General features: G+C 41.9%; 4 protein-coding genes across 5 annotated transcripts in view; 3 read left to right on the top strand and 1 right to left on the bottom strand.

The window, feature by feature from the left end:
* The window catches only part of LOC104965963 (gamma-aminobutyric acid receptor subunit alpha-6-like), a 599227-nt gene that overhangs the window by 317727 nt on the left and 258826 nt on the right, over positions 1 to 22674 (top strand). The gene's annotated exons all lie outside the window — the stretch shown is intronic.
* Positions 375 to 4970, bottom strand: LOC104965958 (ankyrin repeat domain-containing protein 34B). The gene is made up of 5 exons (XM_010795030.1): positions 4785 to 4970; positions 4190 to 4405; positions 3310 to 3492; positions 2563 to 2782; positions 375 to 1284 (listed from the first exon to the last, which is right to left on the bottom strand). The coding sequence occupies exons 2-5, from the start codon at positions 4400 to 4402 to the stop codon at positions 473 to 475; spliced, it is 1428 nt and encodes a 475-aa protein (XP_010793332.1). The 5' UTR covers positions 4403 to 4405; positions 4785 to 4970; the 3' UTR covers positions 375 to 472.
* On the top strand, positions 5982 to 16973 carry ell (elongation factor RNA polymerase II). Its single transcript, XM_010795032.1, has 12 exons — positions 5982 to 6245; positions 8394 to 8438; positions 8553 to 8674; positions 9324 to 9487; positions 10396 to 10694; positions 10878 to 11002; positions 11288 to 11768; positions 11854 to 11941; positions 14929 to 14995; positions 15216 to 15387; positions 15815 to 15859; positions 15978 to 16973. Exons 1-12 carry the CDS (start codon positions 6111 to 6113, stop codon positions 16080 to 16082), a joined length of 1848 nt encoding a protein of 615 aa, XP_010793334.1. The 5' UTR covers positions 5982 to 6110; the 3' UTR covers positions 16083 to 16973.
* Positions 18672 to 22674, top strand: part of d2hgdh (D-2-hydroxyglutarate dehydrogenase) — a 5296-nt gene continuing 1293 nt past the window's right edge. Inside the window, exons 1-9 of one of the 2 annotated variants that reach the window (XM_010795034.1) lie at positions 18672 to 18797; positions 19311 to 19673; positions 19761 to 19818; positions 20670 to 20809; positions 20902 to 21095; positions 21186 to 21354; positions 21498 to 21641; positions 21737 to 21879; positions 22346 to 22507. In XM_010795034.1, the coding sequence (XP_010793336.1) occupies positions 19337 to 19673; positions 19761 to 19818; positions 20670 to 20809; positions 20902 to 21095; positions 21186 to 21354; positions 21498 to 21641; positions 21737 to 21879; positions 22346 to 22507 (1347 nt within the window). In that variant the 5' untranslated portion in view covers positions 18672 to 18797; positions 19311 to 19336. Of the gene's footprint in view, positions 18798 to 19310; positions 19674 to 19760; positions 19819 to 20669; positions 20810 to 20901; positions 21096 to 21185; positions 21355 to 21497; positions 21642 to 21736; positions 21880 to 22345; positions 22512 to 22674 lie in introns of both variants that reach the window. The other variant, XM_010795033.1, reaches the window with a different exon arrangement.

Below are 22674 nucleotides of genomic sequence, written 5' to 3'. Positions count from 1 at the left end.
GAAAGGCCGGATCGGTTCGCTGACAGCCGGCACCGCCCTTTATTATTATATTGTCTAAACGGCATCATGTAAGTTGCGCTGACAGGCGACAGTTCACGAGCGCGAGTGTCTCCCGTCCACCCACCACCCCGTCCACCCAGTAAAAAAATCCCCACTACACCACTGGATATTTGAACCGGGAAACAGAAGTTCATCTTTACATTTTTGTGAAAAAAATTACAAATAAACAATTATAGCCTATTTCAAACAAATAAATGACAAATAAAATAAATTGATGAATTTCAGAATTCAATCTAAACCATAATACTGACGCAGACATACAGGCACAAACATGGCAATAAGTGCTTTTATTTTTGCCCTTCTGTTACCATTTTAGAGGCTTTTCTTTTAAAGAGTGTCAACTTTACCACATTTTCAGATTGCTGTTTGAACTTTAATGATGTTTCCTAATAGACTCTCGAGGGATGAATGCCTAAATTGTTTCTCCTCCTCTGATCTGGTCCAGCTGTACTGAGTGGCGGCGCAGCGACCTCTTGCTGCAGCAGGAGGCACGAGGAGCTGCCAGGGAGGAGCAGGAGGAGGAGGGCAGGAGACGGCGGAGTCTTACAGGGGCTCTGGGTGAAGAGGAGCTGGGCGGGTGAGGCAGAAACACCATGCTCCTGCTTTGGGGAATGGGAACCTGTAGATGGGAGTCTGATTGGTGGACTAAGGGTGGGAGTTGAAGTGGAGGAGGAACCACCATGACGGAGGGGAGGGTGTTCCTGCGGAGCTGGCAGTGGGGAGGCAAACAGGCAGGAAGCTTATCAACACCGCTTTTCAGGGTGGTGGTGTCAGAAGTTGAACCTCCGGGCATCAGACACCTCTTAGGGAAGAGTCGGCTTGCTGTTGCCTGAGATGAGCTCACCTCCGTCAGGGAGAGGGCTGACTGAGACAGCCTCGGAAGAAAAACCTCTCTGTTGTAATTCTCTCCTCCACATCTGTAATCCCTCCTTTGAAGCAAACCTTCCTTCCTCTCTTCCCCCCTGGACTGATGAAAGTGTGGCTCCTCTCCTCCCCTCTCTACAGTCTCCCATATTGAATCCTCTCTGCTCCCCTCCCCACCCCGCAGGCTCCTCTCCATCAGGCCCTCCTCGTAGGCCCGGTTCAGGGAGGCCAGGTTGTGGATGGCCAGCCACGGTTCAGATAACATCCTCTGTCTGGGCGGGGGGTGGCTGCTCTGGCCCAGCTCACAGGAGGGAGGTCTGCCACTGCTGCTGCTGCTGCTGCTGCTGCTTCCTCTTGTGTCTGATGTAGGGGAATAAGACAGAATGAGTGAGAAGCAAACATGTGGAAGAATTTGAGATTAACTGTGTCTCCTTTTGCATTTTGCATATCCTCTCCCTCACCTTAATGGATTTGTCCTTATCCTAAACAAAGGTCAAAGGATAGAGGGTGTTGTATGCTGTACAGATGGCAAAGCCCTTCTAAGGAAATGTGTTATTTTGGACTCTACAAAGCAAACATACTTCATTTGATGATATATCGACATTTTAATCTGAATCGATTTACACTAAGTGGAATCAACCATGAGGATACATATTCAGAGCAGCAAGAATTATGCTGGTATAGTACAAACATAGTATTTATTTTTGTATAGATTGTATTGGCCAAGGTGCACTCAAAACACGTGTTTCTTAGTCTGTGACTTCATACTAATTCTATAGGTTTCTGCTTTGTGTTCACGCCAGAAAACTGCCAAAACAAACAACCTTACACCAGTTTGTATTATTACAAAATGGCCTATTATACTTTCTGGCACTGCTGATGTACACTGTTCTCCCAAAATGCAATGCCAGAGGGAAATGGAGGAGCTGTGTGTGTTTAATCGCCAGTGGCATTTTAAACCAGTACAATGAAGATTAATATAAAGTATATACTGCATACAATATGCATTATTAAAAAATAACACAGCTTTTACTTCCACATTCTATTCTAACTGTATTCAAAGAGACCGTTGTTTGTTTCTACGGGATTAATGAAGTATCAGTTCCTCTGTAGCCTAAGAAATGTGGCTTCTTTCATTAAAATGCACCACCAGAATTACCTTCACCTCACCCTGACAACACATTTCATCTGCTGTCCTCGGGAATGAGCACTCAGCTAATGATTGCAACCACCAGGAATTTGCTCTCATCCGTCTAGACTTGCCTTTGTTAAACACTGCACAGCTACATACCCAGAGACACAGATCTGCATACTGAGTACTGCTGGTGCTACTGATCTCCACATCAAGGTGGAGAACCCAGAAAACATCCACAATATAACACTGATCCAATGTTAGGATCCAGGTTGTTTGCTGAATGAGGATTACACAGGGCTATTTATCCTCAGGTGGAGTTGTTAATGTAAATATAGATTATTAGCACTCTGCTATCTATGTTTTGAGATTTTTTTTTTGTGGGGTTTTGCATGTTTTGGTCTAAGATGTTCTAATCAAATGTCTGCTTTTCTCTATATACCAAGTACAAAGTCAGTTGTGTGGTAATGTGTACTTTCTATTGAAAAACACTCAGCATTACTCACCACCAGTTCCTCTGAAGTTGAAGATGTTTTCTCCCTCAGGTGAGTTGGGGGAGCCCGTCTTGAGGATGATGTCGGACGGGGACATGCAGGACACCGGCGAGGAGTCAGGAGACGGTGTAACGTTCAGGAAACGCCTGGTCACCGGGCCTCCGTTCACATTCACCTGTGTGGTGATGATGATGATGTCACGACCCCTCGCCCGGCAGGCATCCATCAAAACCTGAAAAACACAGATTTGATGGTGCTGCTTACTAACTCTTTATTGTATTCGTAATAGTTGGTAATATCAGTATCAACGCTCAGATTTGAACGGATTTAATTATCTGAAAAGAGTCAAATCTGTAGGGAGTAGGATTTTTGAGACATCTAGTATGTTTACTTGAAACAAAAGTGACTCGTTCCTTTTCAAGTTAAGATTACATACACAAATTATAACGTATTATGCATTGTTTGTACCTAAAAAATCAGCACCCTTATGACAGGCAACACCATTAAAAACACTCCCAAGAAATTACTACATAAATAACTACAAACCTTATTAGATACATTATGTATATCCGTACATAGTTACAAAATAATATGGTACATTTCTTTAATGCAGGACCTTTACCTATAGTGGGTGTAACTTTACATTGTGGTATTTGTAAGTATGTTAATGCTGAGTTTCTTTGCCTCTCTGTTTCAATAAACACATCCTTCTCTAACATAAACAAATCAATCTTTCCTATGTCCCCCAGCTGTTCAGACCTTCAGTGTGGGTTGGTGCTGTGTGTTGACGGCGTACACCAGTGCTGAGGCCCCGGAGTGATCCTCCATGCTGGGGTCGGCTCCTGCAGCCAGCAGGGTGGACGCCACCTGAGCTCCTGCCCGCTCCATGCAGGCGTACATCAGAGCGGTGCGTCCGGCCCGGTCCTGGGCGTTCGGCTCTGCCTGATTGGCCCAAAGGATTACAGTTACATTACATGTCACTTGTTAGACACTTTTATCCAAAGCGACTTACATACTCAATACTGTGGGCAATCCCCACAGGAGCAATTTGGGGTGAAGTTCTTGCCCAGGGACACAACGACATGCTGACTGCAGTGGGGTTTGAACCTGCAGAACCCCCTGATCCGAACACCAACACACAACCCACTGCACCATACATCTCCGTTGACAGTCAACAATCAATGTCAGGACCATTGATTGGTGTGCATTTGGTGTCTTTCAATTTTGTTTGCTAGGAAATCAAGTGTCAATGTTGTATATCATTTGCTTATGAATACACGTTCAGCTCACTTTTTTAATGAAATCTGATTCGTCATTGATTAGTGAGAACTTTGTATTAGACAGTCTAATGCACAATCCTCCATGTGAACCTATTCAATAAGCATCTTCCCTCAGATGAGTTGTGTTCTCCAGCAGAAGAAATGTCTGAAATGTTCTGAAGAGGTGGATCGAGGACAGAAGCAGAGCTGGGATAATCAGAAAGTTGTTTACAATGCATAAGTACCACCTCTCCCTACTGCTAGGACACATTTATTATGCATTAGAAATATATCTAAATCAATGAACTGTTGAGCAAGTGGGAAAACTTGAATTCCATAGATTGCATTTACGCAGTATTCTAAGTTGAAAGTTGACTGACCTTGTTCTGCAGCAGGTAGGAGAGGAGTTTCACCGTCTCAGGCCCACCAGGCTCCCCTCTCAGGGCCTTACAGGCAGCCAGGAGCGGGGTCTCTCCTTTGGGGTTTTGCCTGTTGACCTGAGCTCCCCCCTCCACCAGCAGGCGGACCAGCCGCAGCTTACAGGAGGCTGCTGCACTGATGAGGGGGCTGCAGTCGGACAGGGGGTCTCCCATGGCCTGGAGGGTAAAGGGAAGTCAGATTCAATGTTCAAATTACAACAGCAAAACATGTAAACTACATTTAATTATAATAATCATAGTCTCCTGATCATAATCTTTTATCAGTTTTTAAGCCTTCAACAAAAGAAAATAAATATTAAGAAAACGTGATGTGTTCAAACAAACTAAAGTCCTCATTATCTCTTTATGTATCCGTTAATAAGATCAAAAAATGAAAGAAATATAAACATCAGTGTAGGCTGGTATTGATTCAAGATATTTCAATTAAAGTAAAGGTTGCTGATCTCACATGCTTGAAACATTGAAATGTACATGGCATACAGTATTGAACAGATGCAAACACATTGACAGTATGGATAGTGAATGTTATACTCACCTTAACGCTCTCTCTTCAGTGCTTTTTGTATCTGTTCCTCTTCTACAAACAAGTAGATTGTTTATTCAGATGGTGCCATTATTTCACGTTATCCTTTAAAAGGTTTAACCCCGCTCTTGTATGAAGCGTCCTCATGTTGCTGGCCTGCAGCAAACTGCAGAACATAAAGTGAGAGGATACTAACTTTCATCTTCTCCCTCTGTCTGTGACCCTCTGTCCTTCCTCTCTCCTGATCCGTCTCCCCCCCTCCTGCTGGGTGGAGGGGAGGTTGGGCCCCACAGCCACTGTTCAAAGTTATAAATGGTTTTAAGCCTAAATGTCACCTGTTGCAGACTGTGAGCTACAAAGACCCCGAGGCCCTTTGATATATGTCAGCTTTGAACAGTTCCGTTCTGACTTGTGCCCACCGTCTGTGTTCAAACACTGGCAGAGAGAGACAGATGAGACACACACAATGAATTTCCAAATCATACGCACCAATGTCAAATGCATAAAGAGAAAATGTGATGTGCTTGTTATGTCTATTTTTCATTCTTCATGTCTTTTGTTCTCTGTAAAGCACTGAGCTACTTATTTAATAAATAAATCCGACTTAATTCATTCACTTTAATTTAGAATGGCCAGAGTACAAAAAAGACAGACTCTGAGTTTGTGTGAGGCCAGGAAAACAGGTTTCTTCAGCAATTGAAAAGTATTTTTCAAAGTCAGTCATTTGATTTATATTTAAATATGAACAAATAAAAAAATCATTAAAAAAAATAAAGGATTGTATCATGTGCTCCAATGTTTACTTCAGTATTACAGTATTTCAGTATTTCTATGCAATATTTTCATCTAGAACCCCAGAGGAAAATATTACAAATCCAGTGAAATATCTTTTTCATTGTTTTATGTGTTTTGCAAACATAAAGAAAGATGATTGACCTGAACAATAAATTGTCTTCATGTGAAAGAGAGACAATTACCGCGTGTTTAGAGTAGGGGTTAATAAATAAATACATTTTTTTTTTAAATTGTTTAATACATAAATAAATATGAATGACCAGACAGAGAAGTGAAAGAAAGTCAATTAGCAGAGTGAGAGGGGAGGCACATAAAGCAGAAGTGGTTACGTTGGTCCTACGTCATGGTTTATCTATGTCTCTGGGCCAATGAAATCCCCTCATCCGTCATGACGTAACGCGATCTACTCCAGAATAGCGCGCGGCAGAGGAGCAGCCACACGGACCCGCTCAGCCCTTTCTCTCTGGATCCTGTCGTCAATGTTTGTTTATGTGGCATTTTTTTGTTCCGGAATAAGTCTGATAGGGGGGAGTGGGTGGCGGGATGTCTGCTCTAAAGGAGAACCAGTGTTACGGTTTATCCAGCGGTAAACTGAGCAACGGCGCTAACGTCTCTGTTTTTCATGTAAAACTCACTGACAGCGCGGCAAGAGCCATTTGCTCCTTTCAAAGCGGCAAGGTAGGTTATTTCTTTAACTTCTCGAATAATGTACAGTTACTGGTAATATTGTAACCACTTAGTCAAGGGGAAACATACTTAAACAGTTATAAGGGAAAAAAGGCGAGGAAGGTGGGTTCATTCCTGCCTAACTTCACCAATTCGTCGGCTGTTGTCTCCTACATGCCCCCCTTTTAAAGCTATGAAATAATAACATGTTGCATAATGCTATGCGGAAACGCTTCCCCAGTGTGGTGGCAACAAGCTGCTGGCCAAGTGGTTACAAGCTGCTGTATACAAGTATTATGAATGTTCATAAGAGGGAGAGCGAGAGAGAAGAAAGGAAACTGGCTGTAGGGGGGAAAAGGAAACAAGGCTGTTGGGGGGGGGGAGAATTAGCTTTGATTGCTTTTGAGGAATGGAGCCATTTTAGTTGTAAACATGAATGAAGTTGCAGCCTGTTTATCTTCATTGTAGCCCCAGGGAAACAGATGATCAGATTGAAATACTAACATATGACCCAGTTAATCATAAATGAATCAGACACTGCAGGAAGGACAGTCACACACACTTCCTCTATTCTTGTTACACAATTAGGAAACTCCTGAGTAATAACGTCAACCCTTTTATTCTGTTGAATTATGAAAACCACACTGCTCCTTTCATGCTTTGTAATACTATGACACAGGAAGGAAGGGGAAACACCTAACACTGAGTTTTACATCCATACAATACTGTTGCTGTGCATATATCTAATTTCTTTATTTAGCTTTAAGTGTGGCTATTCATAACCCACTTGGCCTGACCACACAGACAAAAAAAAAAAACACCTCTACATGCACCCAGGCCAAACTGAGTGCTGGCAGCCACCTCACTGTCTGCACTCATCAACAGGTGGACTCACACGTCCTCTCCTTGGAAAGGTTAATCAGATTCTAGTCATCGCAATCGCATGGTTTCCATCTGTACCGCAGACGTGTCACTTTGGGACCGTCATTTGTACCGGTTCCTGCAGGCTAACTGTCCCCTGTGAGAGATGACAGGCTGTTATATTTCACTCTGTTCGCCATATTCTAATGTGACAAGCTGCTGGATTTGAGCAGCAGGTCGTAATGACCTCTGCCAGTGCCCTCTTATAAAATCAAACCTGCATTTTTTTAATTGGCACATGATGCAGAGGTTACAGGATACTCCAGGCATCCCAGGAGGTGCCTTGTGGAGTTCATTTGAGCAAATAGATTGTATGATTTGGTTAAAAAATGAAATAAATGTATCTGTGCTTAGGGGGAATAAACTAAGTGGAATTGCAAATTGGTGTAAGGCTAAGGCTCAGTAGTGCACCGATCAAGTCAATACACTTGATCAATATTTGTGAAAATACAAAGGTTAACGACGGAGGCGTATCTTTTCTCAGTCACTCTGAGTCAATACAGTTCTTTGAAGGTTTTTCTGAAAGAGCACTCCACAAATGTTGCTTTGCATTTGTCAGGAAGCAAACATTCACCAGAGATGTTTAGTTTTGACTTGTCAAGACTGCACCTACATTACCCACAATGCAGTTCAGTAAGACATGCTAGTTGTGGCTATTGTAGCCTTGATCAGCTAGCCTCCAGCTTGTTTCGAACTTCACAACCCTGTTCTGCCACAACGAACACTTAATCAAATGTTATAACTTCAGGCAACGTATCGGATTCCATGAAGCTCCTTCTAGAGCCACCACTTTTAGTTCATGTACAGGAGTGTCTTTCCATACTTGTAAACAGTCTTAAATGTCTAAACTTAGAGTTCCCTTTACATTCATGCTCACTTCAGTCCACTTAAGCAATGAATGGCCTTCATGAAAATGTTCCAGTAACTTCTGCACAGTGAAGGGAAGAGATTACCATTTTGGAAATAGATAGCCTTGCATTGGTATCATCTGAGTGGACTTAAAAACCCTTTATACCAACCTCTGTCGTCTGGTACTCTATGTTCAGACAGGAAGAACACCGCCCTACAGTCAGAGAAGTACGCAGGTTGAGCAATAGCAGTAATAAAACCACAATGAAGGAAGAAGGAGTACACAACACAAAACATCCTCTGTGTCGTATGTTTTGCATCAAATGTTCTGGTGTGTTACCGTGTGTGTTTGTGATTGAATAAAATGTAATGATTTGTCTCTTTCTTCAGGCTGGGTCTTCCCGTTCCACCATCAGTTTTAATGGCAGCAAAGGGGTAGGATGAACTGGTTGACCTGTCGACGTTGTTAAATCAATCATTTCTTCTCTGGCAGGAAGATGTGAAAGACGTTGAATCTAATTGTCTGTTTTTGTCTCTTTCATGTTGCAGAGAATCTCCGTCCCCTGCTCGGAGAACAAAGACGACTGCAGGACCTTCACCTTTGGCGTGACGAGCGTCGCCCGTGATAATCCCAATGGAAGCTTTGACTGCTTCCAACAGCTTCGCACTGGGTAAAACACAACAAATAATCATTGATATAGTCAAAACAAATACTTAGCATCAGTTGAATGGATGGAAAGGTGCACCATTTTGATTTAAATGCAAAGCAATGATGCTCTTGAGAATGTTATGCTCCATGGAGGTTATGTATTGAATTCAACACCTAAGTGTAGTTATGTGTTTACTCACTGTAGTAAACTTGGCCTCAGAATAAGTTCCAATATTTATAAAATGTCTCCTTCTGTGTGAAAGGCACCCTGCTGCTAACTGTCAGACTCTTTAAATGTCAGACCCTGGGTGTCCCGACTGCACCGGACTAGGAAGTCTGGAAATTCAGCGCCGTGTTTTTGATAAATGCCAAGACTTGCCTAAAGTTTAGAAATGATTAATTGCATCTCCAGTTTGACTGCCGACACAAATGCGGCAGCAAGCTTTGGAGCTGTTGCCAAAATGACATATTCGATAAACAATAATAAACTACACATAAATGCTATGTATTTTGTAGTAGAGAAAACCAGCTGATGGAAGAGTAACTGGATGCATCAATCAAACATATTCACACTCAAAACGATTGATCATTTTGAAATATATAACGTGTAGAATGAGTCCTGAACGCTCTGTCGGATCGCTGTCTTTACCCGCTGTCCTCCCTCCTCTCAGTGTTGACGAGGAGCTGTCATGTCTCGGGGTGATTCAGAAAAAGATGACAGTGAACGCTACAGATGACTCGTACGATAAGGCTCGGCAGAGCATGGCTCAGGCTGAGGAGGAGACGCGCAGCCGCGGGGCCATCGTCATCAAGCAGGGGGGGGGGCGCTTCCAAGGTAGGAAACACTCACTTGTGCAATCTGCTCCATTATACAAGAGATAACTCCAGCTGGGGAATAAGAATGGCCCGAAGACAAATGTGTACTGTGCTGCTGATAAAAGCCAAAAAAGAAAAAAAAGCCATGTTGCATTGGTTGCCATAGAAACATGTGTGGTAATCAGTGACATGGTAACAGTCAGTGTTGATTTTCTGTTTGTCCTTTTTTTCTGCCACATTTCTAAATAACACACACATTAAAATACAGCCTTGTATACATTGTTATTTAAAATAATGCAGTGATTTTACTGAGACTTTTCCAAAAACATACGTAGAGAGGCTGTATTCTGTCTACCAAAATATACCTCCACATGATAAAACCGGTGATTTAGTTTTTTTTCGCGTCACAGTGGCTTACTTCTTCTAGCCACCAAACCACTTCCTTCTAAAGGGATATGTTTGCCCCCGTCATCTTGTTTCAGTGAACGCACTCAGACATACACATACTGGATGTGATGATTTTGTCAATTCAGAGGAAGCTTGTACAAAAAAACACTTCCTCAACCACTACAGGCTTTTGCTACTGTGGTTATTTCCTAAATTAGATAGCAGCTTTTGCTCACTGAGACTTGTGTGAATGCTTGTAACCCGAATGTGGGTTTTCTGAAACGAGGTTGTTTCTCTTTTTATCCACGATTTCCGCCCCAGGAAAGATACAACCCCGCTTTTAAATTCTCTTCCTCGGGCATCTGATCCTGCCAGATGTAGCTTTAAAAGCGCTCTTTTGAAGCTGTGGTCTCACACATTTAAAACTGGGATTTATGTTCAACCTAGTCACTTTTTTTAACCTTAGACAAGCACCAGAATATTTGAGCTTTTTTATGGCAAAAGCTGCTTTTGATGTGAGATTTCCTGCTCTTTTTGCAGGTAAGAAGGTGACGGTGCGAGCCCCGAATCCCGCGCTGGCCAGCCTGGCCAAACCCCAACAGTCGCCCCAGTCTCTCCTCGGCAACATTAAGAGGCGTGTCCAAGTTGCCGTGTCCAAGCCGAAGAAGTGTGCTTCACACAGGAAGAGTGTTGGTGACGTGCAGGAGAGGCCGCTCAGGGAGAGAGTCACACATCTGTTGGCCCTGAGGCCTTTCAAGAGGCCGGAGCTCATCTTGAGGCTGCAGAGAGACGGACTGACAGCCAGAGACAAAGACATGATGGACTCTGTGCTGATGGAGGTAATGTATTCCTTTAGCTAGATAGAGGTCTAAATCAAGTATAGCAGTTAGATAACAGAACTGTGACCACCACATCCTCTACATTATGCGGATCAAACACTGTCACCGTGAAAACAATTTAAACGGATCAAGGAAAGTACGTGTTTTCTCACTGGGTTTATTCTTGTGTTTCTGTGTACGCAGGTTGGTCAGCTGAACATTAGAGACAAGACATTTGTCCTGAAGGACGCTGTGTATAAGGAACTGCACAAGGACTGGCCAGGCTACACCTCAGGAGACCAGCAGCTGCTGAAACGAATCCTTGTCAGGTAACACCACCATGTTCAGATCGTAGCAGCATATCAAGAACTGTGAGGATCATACTGCTCCACAACGACGGAGAGCACTGACTACAGAGTGTTCAGGCTAGGGCCATATCACAATGTCAATCAAACAGATGTCATGAATTAAGATACAAATTATAATTCATATTTTACCTAATATGTATAGACTGTGTTTTTGCAGTTGACTAAATATGCCATACAAAAAACTAAATGACAGTAGTCTTAAGTAATCTATTGTCTTTATTTATCATCTTCTATATTTCTGTGCAGGAGACTATTTCAGCCACAACAGAACCTCCTCTCCGTCCCAGAGGCTCAGGTCAGTCCACTCAGAGATACCCCCAACTCCTCCCCGGCGCGCCGCCCAAAACCCTCCCTGCCAGAGGAATACACCGACCCTTTGGCCAATAAGAAGCCCAGGATATCCCGCTTGTCCTGCAAAACAGCTGATGTCAAGTCAAGAGCGAGGCGGTCAGAACAAGCAGCTTTTAAAGACGTCACAGAAGCGACAGGGAATGGCGGGCAAAGGAACTCTCTTGATTCTCGAAAGCTCTCAGACTCTCTGTCAGCAGCCTGTCAGCGGGAAGTGGCCGAGAGGCTAGAACCAACTCTGGTTCTTCAGGAGGAACCCAAAGTCACAGCAGACTCCCCTCCACCCAACTCTGATCTCCCTCCCTCTCCTCTGACGGTGACTGATCTGCACAGACACACCATCAAAAGGAAGAAGAGCAAACACAAGCACAGCGATCAGGTTAGGAAACCACTTTGTATTTAGTTTATGGCTTTTCTGTTTCACGTGATCCATTAGTAATTGGGGCTTTTGTTTGTTTGTTAAGGAGAAGGAGAAGACGAGGGACAAGAAGAGAAGGAAGAAGGATCACAGCTCAGAGGATCCAAACGATAAAGTGTCCATGGACCGCATAAGTGAGTGCTGTTAGCTGTCGACTAGTAGAGGATTTATACTCCTGTCCCATGACGGAGCAAAAACCTTATTCCTATCCCGTCCCAATACTGGAAGAATGACTTGTGCTTCTGTCCCCTTTAGTCACATTAGAACTGCATATTCAAACTGCCCTATAGAGAGGCGAAGTCCCGCCCATCTACTTCCGACCCATGGGACCTTATTTCGTGAAAATTATGTATTGAAGTAAATGGGGAGAGAAAACGTATCTTTCGATCCCGTTTGAATTGTGCCACGAATNAACGCGTTTAGACCTGCAAAGTGAGATCTTCGGCAGTACTTAGATACACAAATAATACTACTTTCGTGATAAGCTAAGCAACAGTCTAAAGTCAAAATAATACATATTTCAATCACTAATCCCACCCACAACAACCACACACACCATCCAACATAAGCTACCCCTCATACCCAACATCCACAAAATTCTCAGTAAAGCTATACCCTGACTGGAGACACCCTGGTTACTCTTAATGTATGTAGAAAAGAAAAAAAAGCACAATCATCCACAAAGTGTGGAAAAACCTGCACTAGTTTTTCTTCCTTCATTTCATGTATCTCTAATGATGCGTCAACCGTTGGAAGTACAGCTGAAGAAACAAATCCAGGGCTCGTAAGCAAAATTAATACAATCTACTTGCAGTCCAATAACTATCTTTCAGCGATCTGAACAACTCCCTCCGCATGGGTTACAATGCACTTGTGGAAGTGTCACCATGTTTGAGCTGATTTTGCAGAATCACACACTAACAAACTTCCCTCATCTCCCAAAGACTGATGACATGATTGGAGAGGCGGCACACGATTCAAACCATGAACCCCCCCCCCCCCCCGTAAGGTGAAGTTCTCCGCTCGCCGCGGGGAAGCCCGCTCAGACCACTTAGGCTAACCGTCGGTTAACAGGTGGGAACTACCTGAACCCACCGAAACCTCCTGTGATAAGAAGAGGCAGCGCTGAGCGCTTCAATCATTCAAAATCATATTAACGGCCCAGTGCGCATGGCACAACAGAGTAAAAAAGAATACAGGGAAAAATCAAAAGGGCTGTTTACTTTGTCGTTTTTACTCTGTGTTAAATGAGACGCATAACTTCTGGCAACATGTCTTTGCTTAATGTTTCAAAAGGCACGCTGGGAATCATCATCAGCGGCTTTCCATTTTATTTAGCATCCAACCCAAATTCATCCGATTCACACACACAATCCTTTGGAGATTTTGTGGCAGCTGCTCCTCACTTGTTCAAACACTGTGGTTCCGCCTGTTTATTAAAGTTAATTGTATGATCATTTTGTGGAAATGTCAATGGTGTGGCTCTTCAGTCAGCGTGACTGCACACAAGAGCCACCTCCTCTTCTGTTAGAAGAAGGTTAGAAGTGTGAAGGGAGGCTATTTACTAATGTATTCTTAATGTATGGTCTGTATTGTATATACTTGCGTTTGTGTAATCTGTATAATTAAACAAACCAATGCCGTGAAAATAAAAAATAAAAAATCCCTTTATGAAAACAAAATTTTTTTTTTAAATCCATCTAAGCTCCAAACCGTCTAATGTTTAAGACTACCCATCGCCCACCCCATTTGTACACCTTTCTTCAGCCATCTATATATCCATGCTCTTTCATTATTATTTTCTTACACTTTTTATGCCATCCCATCAATCCCATTTGTGTAACTATTTTATTTGTCTAACCATCCCAAAATATTAAACTACGCTATCCAATCCACTCCTCTTGCTCCATGCAATTCATCATTATGTATCATCACATGCTCTCCATCCATCAGTTTCCTTTCATCCAATCCCATTCAGTCCGTCCATCCAAACTTGTTAAAAAAATCCAACACTTATCTTAGAATCCACCCATTGTTTGACCATAAATGTACCATCTGTTCAGTTTTGCCATCCCCATCCCCCATGGTTGTTTTTGTCCCTCTGAACCCATCCATCTATCCGCAATTCGTATGAACCATTCAGATACATAGTCCTACTCATGCATCCACCCATCATCTGTCCCTTGCTCAATCCGCGTTTTCATCCATCCATCCCATATCCTTTATCCTCCCCACCATCACCTTCAGTCATATATCCAAATTGTTCAACAAATCAATAAAATTATATAGAGAGTAGCGAAGTCACGCCCATCTACTTCCGGTCCATGGGACCTTATTTCGGAAAAAGTATGTATTGAAGTAAATGGGGAGAGAAAACGTATCTTTCGATCCCGTTTGAATTGTGCCACGAATTACACATATGATGTTTGTCAATCTTAACAAATCATTTCCATGTCAAAAAAGTCACAGTTTGTCGTAAAACTGCTGAAATATAAGACTATGAAAAATACGCAACTAGAAAGACTACAAATCCCAGAATCCCAGTCCCGCATGCTGGCTCTTGCGGAACCGACTAACTCCCCTTGTGTGTGTGCACAGCTCTCAACATGCCCAGACTTGGAGGGATTTTCACCTCTTTTAATACTTTTCGCCTCATTCTGAAAGAAAGAAGTGAAATGTGCTAATGTGACGCCATCTTGGTGTTGGTGCGAGACGGGAGATGTAGTTCATTGAGCGGTTTCACACAAACAAAAGTGTTACTTCACAGTTTTACGACACATTTGAATTGTTTTGACTTGCAAAATTATCTTTTAAATTGACAAACATCATATGTGTAATTTGTGGCACAATTCAAACGGGATCGAAAGATAATCTTTCTCTCCCCATTGACTTCAATACATAATTTTTCCGAAATAATGTCCCATGGAGGTCCCCCGGAAGGGGAGGGACTTCGCCTCTCTATTGTTATATTCCTGTCCCGCTCCCTTTTTATTTTCTTCTCCCAAGTGAGCCACGTGATTAATAGTGACATTTCAAACAACAACAAAATATCAGACAAAGACTTTAAGTGTCAATTGTTTCATATTTTCACAATGTTTGACATTGTTTCATTTTCTTTCAGAGCCCAGCGACATTTTGTTTCAATCTAGTGTGCTTCAAGAAGACAATGACGCAGAAGACTATTTACTGTAAGTACACAAACAAGACACAAACCTTTTACTCTAACAAATTGATCAAATAAACCATTTCTAGATCAAAAAGGTAGTTGATCAGTGTTGCATAGGAGATTTTCTGTCCATGATCTCATTACCAACATTGTTTAGCAGTTCAAATCAGACTTGAAGCACAGTGTACTGTAGGTGGGTACTGTACTGGTCTGATCCCCGCTCTTTTGTGTTCTCTGCACAGGACGTACACAGCCATTTGCAGCCATGACAGCAGACAGAGCTACAAGAAGGACTTCAACACGGAGTACAGCGAGTACAGAGATCTCCACGCTCGTATTGACGGAGTGACACGGCAGTTCATGGAGCTGGACGCGCAGCTCAAAGAGCTACACCACGGAACGCACAAATACAAGGTAAAAAACAACAAGAAATGCAGCTCTTCATTTTATGATCTCTGTCAAATGATAGTGCGTTTACATGCTTCAAATTGCTTCAAATTTAGTTTAGAGAAAAACTCGTATTACTTGCAAACATATTCTCCATGTTCGAATCTTCATCTCATAAAAATGATCATTGATCATCTCTGTTGCAGAGAGCACATCACACCCTGAAGTGTTCCTGTGTTGTTCTCACATTTATCAAATGTTATTATTGAATTTCCAACCTCATTTAATTAATATTTGAAGCCATTTTTTTCGCAGAACTAAATGGTTTGAAATTATAGTAGAGATGATTTAGGTTTTGTTTTCCATCATATTCATATTTTTGTGAATGCTGCATAACATAAACAAATGTATTGATTTATTTTAAGGCCTAATTCATTTTATGTTTCTCTTGCAGACGGTTCGCAATCAAATTCTTCAGGAGTATCGCAAAATTAAAAAGGTAACACATTTTTCAAAGCAGCTATATCTTCCCTATCTTGCTGCACTGAGGAACTCCACTCCTCTTTTTCATTGTTAAATACTTACACATTGTCCTTTATTATTTGTCTCCCTTTTAGTCCAACCCTAACTACAACAAGGACAAGACTCGCTGTGAATATCTACACAACAAACTGGCCCACATCAAGAAGCTCATATCAGAGTACGACCAGCAGCAGCTCTGACTGTTGGACCGGTGAACTCCAGAGAGAACAACAATCATCCTGACGGGTTCACCACGCTGAGCTGAAGCAGAGGACTGAGGTCTGCGGCCTTCACGGCTAAACGTAGATTCAGAAGTCCTGCTGGAAATGTCCCTGAGGACGGGGATCGTTTGTGCAGAACAGACGTGGAAATATAAGAAAAGCATAACTGTAATATGAGATCTTTTCTTACAAGATTGATGAAATCTTTGAATCAATGGGCTGCTACTACAGTGAACCAATACTGCCAAGGTCAGAAGGAGTAACAAAGGTTTTTATAAAAGCTCCTGAAGCTACAACTGTGTTCTCAATTTAAAAAATGCAATCGGCTTCATGTGGAGATGAGGTGCTAATATAAACAAATAATAATATGTATATTCCTATAGTGTTTTTGTAAATTAAATCCATGTGTGTGTTCTGTCAGCCATGTCAGCTTTAACGTTTAAGAAAGCGTGATAACTTCATAATGTACATCCAGACAGAGAACCAGCTGGGACTGTGGGATGAGTAAACTGAGACAGTGTTAGTGTTGGGTCAGTTCTCCTCAGGACTGATCTTCCCTGTAATCACTCCTGAAAGTATTGCCAGTGCCTGAAATGGTTTCTAATCCCAGACTGGATTCATAGTATTCCACTGGTGTTATCCTTAATGCGGCTTCCCTGGAGGGCTGGAGACTGTTATGTTCACCACGTGTTAACTTAAAGTTGGATTCAGGGAAGTCGCAGGATGATAACTTGTTTTAATGATCAAAGTACAGAAAGTTACAGAGTCATTGTTACTGTATGCTGAGATTGTGGTTGCATGCTTTTTGCTTTAAACATGCATGAGATAGAGAAATGTTGTCAGACTTTTAAATAAATTCATTTGTATTCATTTTGTATGATCTATTACTTATTTCAGATATTCCTGTACAAGAACTGTCAGAAATATCATGCAGTTATTAATCCAACAATTGAAATATAATTAGGAAGTGGTGTAAATTAACTGAAATATATGGTTTAAAGGTCCCATGTCATGTTTTTCCGGTTATTAGCCGTCCCCTTGTGTGTTATGAAGGTTTTTCTGCATGTAAACGATCTGCAGAGTCACAAAGCCTCAAAGTACACCCTGTAGCGAGTAAAACTCTTAACACAGAAAATACCTTTCTATGCTGCCCCAGAACGCCTCGTTGGACATTTCTCTTTTTCCATTGTTTTCTTCCTGGGTACAGTGACGTGCCCATACCCAAATGGACCCATTGGTCCAAATGGACCAATCCGTGGAGCCGTTACGTTACGTCCATGCATTGTTCCAAATTGACCAATCCGCGGACTTCCACACACACACACTCAATCTTTTCTCAGCTGCAGCTCTGCCGATTTCTCCTCCCTGAGACAGCGGGACGTGGCGAGGCTGTGAGTCGGTGTGTGAGCACAAACTCCCAGCCAGGCTGCGGGTGTGTGTGTGTTCGGGCTGGGTTTCGCTGTGTCTCGCAGACGGCCACTGGGCTCATAGGGAGGGGGGAGGGGCAGGATCTCCAACAAGCCGTTTAGGACAGAGTGAATACACATACTTTACAGAGATGCTGTATGAGAAACCAATGTGATTTTGGAAAATTGCACAATATAAATCTATTCTAGTTTACCTCAACAATGGAATTATGATCAGTAGAAATGGCCATGACATGGGACTTTCGATGTACTGGAATACAATATAATCTTAATCTATTCAAGGTAGCAACAAACTAGTATTTTATAGTGGCAGAGACAGACCAGCAAAACTTAACATGTAAATGCTGTTACACAAAGTGTAGATCACTTTGTGTATGCAAGTGTCTTACAGTAAGAGTGTTACAGTGATCTTAATCTATGTGTTTATTAACCTATTGATGGCCAAGCTTTTAGATTCTAATGTTGCTAATACTCTCTTGCTTACTGTTTCTCAGGCAGGTGCATGGACAAAAAGTTTGTGATGGTCTATATAACAAAATCTCAACTGCATTTATCCGAAAATGTCCATATCTTAATATTTTAAGGAGTAGGCCTAATTGTATGTCACATCTCAAAATATCAGTAGTTTTGATTAATAGTTTACTATGTTGTCTGTTAGAGGTAATGCATGTCAAAAATAATAATACAAAATCTAAGCATTTATCACAAATACCCTTGAAATTAGAACATAGTTAAGAATTGGGATTTGATGTTGCAGTATGTAACCGGATGACATTTCAGGAGTAACATATCAGTGGTGGGGTTAGTCAGCACATGTTTGGTCAGACATTTGCATGCCAGTCATGTTTGATCACTTAAATGGAGACCGAGCAAGACATTAGGACAACATTTAAACAAGCAATAGTTTTTGTTTCCAGTCCAGTCATCACGTGGGTAGGACAGATACTCCCTCGTAGTGGTATAACATGTGAGTCATAAACTATTCTCTCTATAAATCTGACATGAAGTGACTTTGTTTTGCACAGTTATCATTGGCTGCACAGTCACGATGAAAGGCTCACGGCTATTGGTTCAATCTCAAAGAAGGCTTCTGATTGGTCCATTGTCAAGCTCTACAACCTTTCACCTTTGAATAGCAAAACATGCTAGTTTATACACTGTGGCATGTATAAGTAACTTCACTGCCCTTGAACTTTGTGACATATTTCTCACGAAGGTATGACAGGAAGGAGGCGGAGGGATGCAGGTTGTTAGCTGAACGTTTATGGTGAGTAAATAAAAAGATATCGCGCTGAATTCATGTCAAACTGTGTGCTAATTGAGCTAAGCTACCTGTAATGACAGTTATGGTTGAGCTTGTGTAGTTGTCCAGAAATGAACCTTTATTGTTGCCGAAACAGCGATGAAAATTATTGCCAGTTTGCTGGTTGTTCGTTAACATAATATGTTAATACCCCGTTCTCGGGAAAGCGGTTTGCAAACTGTTTGTCATTTCCTAATTGCATATATTGAAACACAATGGTGCATTCAAAGAACACAAGTATCCTACATAACACATGATTTTTTCAACATACTATACTACATCGTTTTTTCTAATATATTGAAAATACTATACTTTCTTTTACTTTTACATACTATCCTACTTTGTTTTTTTCTGATATTTTCGACATACAATACTATATTTGTTTTAATGAGTTTCAACATATTATACCATGTTGTTTTTTGATCGACTTAAGTGAACATTTAACCAGAATCTTTCTTAATATTTATCCCACTTCAGCCTGTTTTGCCACCTTAACTCCAGTCATGGCGGGGATCTTCCAAAGATCACTAAGGCTGCGGACAGCTCTCAGGCATCTGAGCCCCCAAAGCCCCCTCTCATGGACAGTCACAGGAAGACATACACCTCTGGACCTCCACTGCCCATTCCTGCCCTCCACCTCATGGCAGTTTGCAGTCTGCAGTCGAAAGCTGCACACCGGGGCGGACAGGCCCTCTCCTGCTGCTGCCCCAGACCGGCTGCCTTTCTCCAGGATAACCCAGGAAGATTTAGCCTTCTTCAGGAAGATCCTACCAGGCCGAGCCGTCACAGACCCGGACCTGCTGGAGTCCAGTAATGTGGATTGGCTGAAGTCAGTGAAAGGTGAAAGTGAATTGACCTCATTTCACTTCAAGATTTATTTTCTTGTTGTCATTATCTTTAATTCCTCTGTTCTTACATCGTCTGCAGGCTCCAGTGAATTGTTGCTGAGACCTCAAACAACTGAAGAAGTTTCTCAAATTCTCAAGTAAAGACCAAATAGTGTGTGGAAAGAAAAATACAAGTCAGTGGTTTATGAGCAGTGTTGGGTGTAACGCGTTACAAAAGTAACAGACTTACATTAATGTATTACTTTTTGCTGTAACGAAGTAATGTAACGCATTACTAATGACATTTGGGGAATATACTACCTGTTACAATTCTCAATAACGCAGTTACAACACATTTTAGTAAGCCTCATGTTTACCCTTCTGTCGGGTGTTCTTTTCCCCATAATGACCGCCTCGCTGCACATTATCCCGCTTATTACACGGCCATACTAAACAAACTACCGAGCCCATTCCGCGTTCCTGTTATTGTTTACTTCCTCTCTGCCTTCTTCTTGTGATCTATCTGACGTCCAGCGCTCCGTCTTTTAACCTCTTTTCCTTTCTCTTTCTTGATCCTCCTTAGCAACCTTCATTATAGTCCTTGACAGCGGTCTGTACTGTATTAATAACGTGTCACATGTTAAGAATTTACAATCAGAATCGAGTATTCAACTAAGCCGTGTAATAACAGCTGTTAGTAGCCTTAATGGCCTACACAGTTGTTATGCTATACCACATTGCCCTTCACTGGATGTATAATGAGCTGCACTAAACTACATTTCAGCATTTAAAATACCTAGCCATTCTTTTGAGGTTATTTTGGTAAAGTAAATCAAAAGTAATATAAAAGTAGTGTAACTCATTACATTTCAGCGACAGTAATATTTTAATGTAACTTATTACTTAAAAAAGACAGTAATAAGTAATATGTACTATATTACATTTTGGAAGTAACTTGCCCAACACGGTTTATGAGCGAGTTAAAGTTGATGTATTTCCCTCCCTGTAGGTATTGTAACAGTCGTAATCTGGCGGTGAACCCTCAAGGAGGCAACACTGGGCTAGTGGGGGGCAGCGTACCGGTTTATGATGAGATCATCCTCTCCACTGCCCTTATGAACAACATCCTCACCTTTGATAGCATCTCCGGTAAATACTGAACTTTCTAAATGAGCTGTCTACCTCCAAAAAAAGTTGTATTTCTTTACAGCATTTTGTGTATTTTATTCCTTCTTCATCAGGCATTCTGACCTGTCAGGCAGGCTGTGTTTTGGAGAACTTGTCTCTTTACCTGGAGGACAGAGACTACATCATGCCTCTTGATCTGGGGGCAAAGGGCAGCTGCCACATTGGGGGAAACGTGGCAACGAATGCAGGTGGGCTCCGTCTGCTGCGATACGGCTCCTTACGTGGGACTGTGCTGGGTCTGGAAGTGGTGAGTGGAGTCAAGGAATGACCAACACATATTGTATTAAATAAGGATAACATACTTAATCTAATGTTTGTGTGTATGTTTCATGTACAGGTGTTGGCAGATGGGAGAGTGCTGGACTGCTTAGCCACTCTGCGGAAAGATAACACAGGATATGACCTCAAACAGCTGTTCATAGGGTCAGAGGGCACACTAGGGGTCATCACTTCAGTGTCCATCCTCTGTCCACGCAAACCCACATCTGTTAATGTGGTTTTTCTTGGTAAGATTCTTTTAATTTGTCATTAATATTGTCAAAGAATTGCTAAGCATGTGTGCAGTAGGAACGTTTTTAGAGTGTAGCTGATTAACGTCAAAAATAGGTTTTGTTTATAGATTATTAGGTAACATATTGTATTCTATTAGGCTGTGAAACCTTTGAGCAGCTGCTGAAGACATTTCAGCTCTCCAGAGGCATGCTGGGAGAAATTCTGTCAGCCTTTGAATTCCTAGACAGTGAGTGTATGAGGCTGCTGAATACGCACCTAAAACTACGCAATCCCATCTCTGGTAGGTACACACACAAATACACACTTAGTTCTTAGTAGTAGTGGTTAAAGCAATAAAAAACACACACACGAGAAACTCTTTCCTCCATCCTGCAGATTGTCCTTTCTACGTTGTCATTGAAACATCTGGATCTGACTCGACACATGACGGGGAGAAACTCCACCATTTCTTAGAGGAGGCGATGACGTCATCGTTGGTGACTGATGGGACTGTGGCAACTGAAGACTCAAAAATAAAGGTATTGTCTCTCATCTACAACAAATTGGAAAGTAAAGAGGGAAACACAGTGTTGTGATTTATTATTGACAATATATTAAATTATCACTCTCAATCGTCTTGCTTGTTTATAGTGAATATGTCAGCACTTTGAATCATCATGGTTTATTGCACTTTAAGCATCAGCTAAATGTAATGTTTTCAAAGTAGTTTAAAACATTTTTTTTGACAAAACATACTTTAACTTTTTGGGGACATACTTTACTGTGTATTTCTTCCAGCTTTTTTTACACACTGCTTTTAACAAGCTATGTCTTTTTTTCTAATATAATTTTAAAAAGTTTTGGATTAGAGCAAGTTATCAGTTGTATAGTAGTGTTGTTTAGTTAATATCTCTATATGGACTCAATAGTCAACCCATCTCTATCCTCACCTTAGTTTAAAACTTCGGTTTAGATGGAAATGACAACGTGCAATGAACTTTTCAGGCTCTGTGGTCGATGCGCGAGCGTGTCACGGAAGCGCTGACTCATGACGGCTTCACATACAAGTACGACATCTCACTTCCTGTGGAGCGGATCTACCAGCTGGTGACGGACATGAGGGAGCACCTGGGGGACCGAGCCAAGAGTGTGGTGGGATACGGACATGTAGGTAAGACCAGAGGATGGAATGACATACAAAAAGTCTGTATATTTATTGGATGGGGAAACGTTGGCCTGCTAGCATGAGATACAATTGGTCCCCTATAACAGGGTTTCCCAAACTAATTCCCCAAAATAACAGTGCCAGAGACTGGCGACCCCCTGTCGACGTG

The sequence above is a fragment of the Notothenia coriiceps genome, unplaced genomic scaffold, assembly GCF_000735185.1.
Source record: "Notothenia coriiceps isolate Sejong01 unplaced genomic scaffold, NC01 NC01_scaffold00037246, whole genome shotgun sequence".
Lineage (NCBI taxonomy): Eukaryota > Metazoa > Chordata > Actinopteri > Perciformes > Nototheniidae > Notothenia > Notothenia coriiceps.
The sequence above is the reverse complement of the archived record's forward strand: the minus strand, read 5'-3'. Positions and strand labels throughout refer to the sequence as shown.

Coding starts and splice junctions, on each gene's coding strand:
- LOC104965958 (XM_010795030.1), bottom strand. CDS start 4,402: ATGGGAGACCCCCTGTCCGACTGCAGCCCCCTCATCAGTGCAGCAGCC. Junction 3,493..4,189: donor CCTACCTGCTGCAGAACAAG/GTCAGTCAACTT, acceptor TGGGCCAATCAG/GCAGAGCCGAACGCCCAGGA. Junction 1,285..2,562: donor CAACTTCAGAGGAACTGGTG/GTGAGTAATGCT, acceptor CCCCTACATCAG/ACACAAGAGGAAGCAGCAGC.
- ell (XM_010795032.1), top strand. CDS start 6,111: ATGTCTGCTCTAAAGGAGAACCAGTGTTACGGTTTATCCAGCGGTAAA. Junction 11,003..11,287: donor CTGAAACGAATCCTTGTCAG/GTAACACCACCA, acceptor ATTTCTGTGCAG/GAGACTATTTCAGCCACAAC. Junction 11,769..11,853: donor AACACAAGCACAGCGATCAG/GTTAGGAAACCA, acceptor TTGTTTGTTAAG/GAGAAGGAGAAGACGAGGGA.